This window comes from Monoraphidium neglectum, assembly GCF_000611645.1.
Source record: "Monoraphidium neglectum strain SAG 48.87 unplaced genomic scaffold scaffold00395, whole genome shotgun sequence".
NCBI lineage: Eukaryota > Viridiplantae > Chlorophyta > Chlorophyceae > Sphaeropleales > Selenastraceae > Monoraphidium > Monoraphidium neglectum.
Genome location: NW_014013233.1, coordinates 1,919 through 4,293, shown reverse-complemented (window position 1 = coordinate 4,293; position 2,375 = coordinate 1,919). Strand labels below are relative to the sequence as shown.

The window sequence follows — 2,375 nt, the reverse complement described above, 5'->3', positions numbered from 1 at the left end:
GTGTGTGTGTGTGTGTGTGTGCAATTGTGTGTGTGTGTGAGGGAGGGTGGGGGGGGGGGAGAACAGCGCGACCCATGGGCATGATCGCACAGTTTGGTCAGAGCTGGCAGAGAGCAATATTGCAGTTGGGAAACGCGCACAGCAGGCAGCACTCTTGCGGTCAGCGCGACCACCCACGGCGAGCCCGTGGCCGCGCCAGGCGTCGGGGCAGTACGCCCTGCGGGCGACCCTGAGCACCCCTGGCCCCGCAATCGCGAGGTTGGAGCCGTGCGGCCTTGCAACGCACCACATCCTCTTTCATTTGTCCTGTTCGCCACCTCGTAAACAACAACCAAGGCGCGGCGGCTGCTTGAGGCGGTGGGCCTGCCCGACCCCAACGCACCGATGGCGCGGCTCAGCGGCGGCCAGCGGCGGCGGCTGGCGCTGGCAGCGGCGCTGCTGGGGGGCCCCGACCTTCTGGTGGGCTCGAGCGCGCGCGCTGGGCATAAGTGCACCCAGACCTTGCTCGTACTGCTGACTGTGCGGGTGCCGGTGCGGGGCTCAACATGTCACTTTGTGGGGACCGTTTGAGTGCAGCTTTGCCGCAGCTGCGGACTTGACGACCTCAATCATTTGAAGTTGTGATACCCTTGTGCAGCTGTGCCCTGAACCTGGATGCGCCTACAAGCCGAGGCATGCCCGCACCAACCCCGTGCCCATCGCCTCTCTGACCACGACCCCTACCTTCCGACCTCCGGCGTGTGCGCTGACGTCATCCGCAGGTGCTGGACGAGCCCACGAATCGTGAGAAAACAAACCCTGACTGGTGGCAGCAGCCAAACTCAGAAGACACCTGCAACATTCTTGATGCAGCTGGCTGTGGGCGCGCTGGATTGCTGTCAAGCGTCGGTCCCACACACCCCATCCCCAGTTGTGCGCTCGCAAACCGCCAGTCAAGGGTCGGTGAAACCTCACCGGCCGCCGCTCCCGCCGCCGCCGCCTCCCCAGACATGGACGTGACCATGATCGACTGGATGGCGCGGGAGCTGACGGGAAACCAGGACCTGGCGGTTGTAACTGTCACGCACGACAGGTGCGCGACGCTGCGATGCGCCTGTGACCTGCTTTCTCCCGCTGACCCAACCTTGCACGGCCAGCGCTGTCCAGTTTAGGCCTTTGGCTGATCCAATTATTGCTGGTGCATCGAGCTCGGGGTGGTGCCTTGCTGTACCGGCCATAGTCAGCCGCGTCGCGCGCTCGCCCTCCTGGGGGCGGCGGCGGCGGCGGGTGACGCGGTGTGTGCGTGCCGCTTTGTCAAACTTCCAACTCGCTAGCGTCGGCCTGCGACTGGGCGTATTGTCCCTTCAAGCGCCTTGCACACCCCAACCCCTCCCCCCAAAGGGCTTTCATGGAGTCGGCCTGCAACAGGATCCTGGAGCTGGACGGCAACGGCGGCGCGCACCTGCACAAGCTCGGGGGGAAGGGCAGCTACGAAAAGTTCAAGGAGGTGCGATCTGGACCTGGTCTGATCTGATCTGATCTGGTGGATTCCAGATGGCGGCCTCGCGCTGGCGGCGTGGTTCTTGCGAATGGGTGAAGGATTGTGGCAGTGTGCATCGCAACCGTCCATATCATGCACCCTGCAACCACCTCATCGCCGCCGCCTGGACCTCCTGGCCCGACCGCCCTCCCCCGCAGGCGCGCGCGGCCCGCCGCGCGGCGCAGGCGAACGCAGCGGCCGACGCGCGGACGGTGCTGCGGCGGGAGTCGGAGTGGATGGCGCGTCAACCCAAGGCGCGGTCCACCAAGAGCAGGTGCGCGCACTACGAGAATTCGAGGACCGGCTACAAGTGACAGGAGCTGTGCTGCCGGCAGTTTGCGTTCGCGCTCGCCTCATGACGCGCTCACCCTTTTTTCCCCTTTTGATGCACCACGCCCGCTGGACCATCCTTGCCTAACCCTTGACATCATCACACACACACACACACACACACACACACACACACGCACACGCACACGCAGACACGCGTGCGCACACACACACACAAACACGCACGCTCAAAACTGGCCACACCCCGCCCCACCACCAGGGCCCGCATCGCGTCGTTCTACGAGCTGACGGCGAAGTCCAAGGACGTGCCCGCGCCCGACACCAAGGTCGACTTTGGGGGCGCGGGCATGGTGCGGCAAGGTGCGCGGCGCCCCGCCCAGGGGTGTGTGTGTGGTGTGTGTGTGTGTAAGTCTGAGCGTGTGTGTGTGGCGTGTGAAAGAGGGGGGCGCACGCGCGCGCGCGCGTGTGAGTGTGAGTGTGTGTGTGACAGACAGACAGAGAGAGAGAGAGAGAGAGAGAGAGAGAGAGAGAGAGAGAGAGAGGGGGGAGGGGGAGAGAGAGAGAG

The 2,375-nt window shown here is 64.7% G+C and overlaps 1 protein-coding gene across 1 annotated transcript in view; it reads left to right on the top strand.

Moving 5' to 3' along the window:
• Positions 1 to 384: 384 nt before the first annotated feature.
• Positions 385 to 2,375, top strand: part of MNEG_3219 (ABC transporter ATP-binding protein) — a gene marked incomplete at both ends in the record, with an annotated part of 3,870 nt that continues 1,879 nt past the window's right edge. The window contains 6 exons of the mRNA XM_014048299.1: positions 385 to 459; positions 762 to 858; positions 988 to 1,072; positions 1,381 to 1,486; positions 1,678 to 1,793; positions 2,070 to 2,170. Coding sequence (XP_013903753.1) covers positions 385 to 459; positions 762 to 858; positions 988 to 1,072; positions 1,381 to 1,486; positions 1,678 to 1,793; positions 2,070 to 2,170 — 580 coding nt within the window. The remainder of the gene's footprint in view (positions 460 to 761; positions 859 to 987; positions 1,073 to 1,380; positions 1,487 to 1,677; positions 1,794 to 2,069; positions 2,171 to 2,375) is intronic.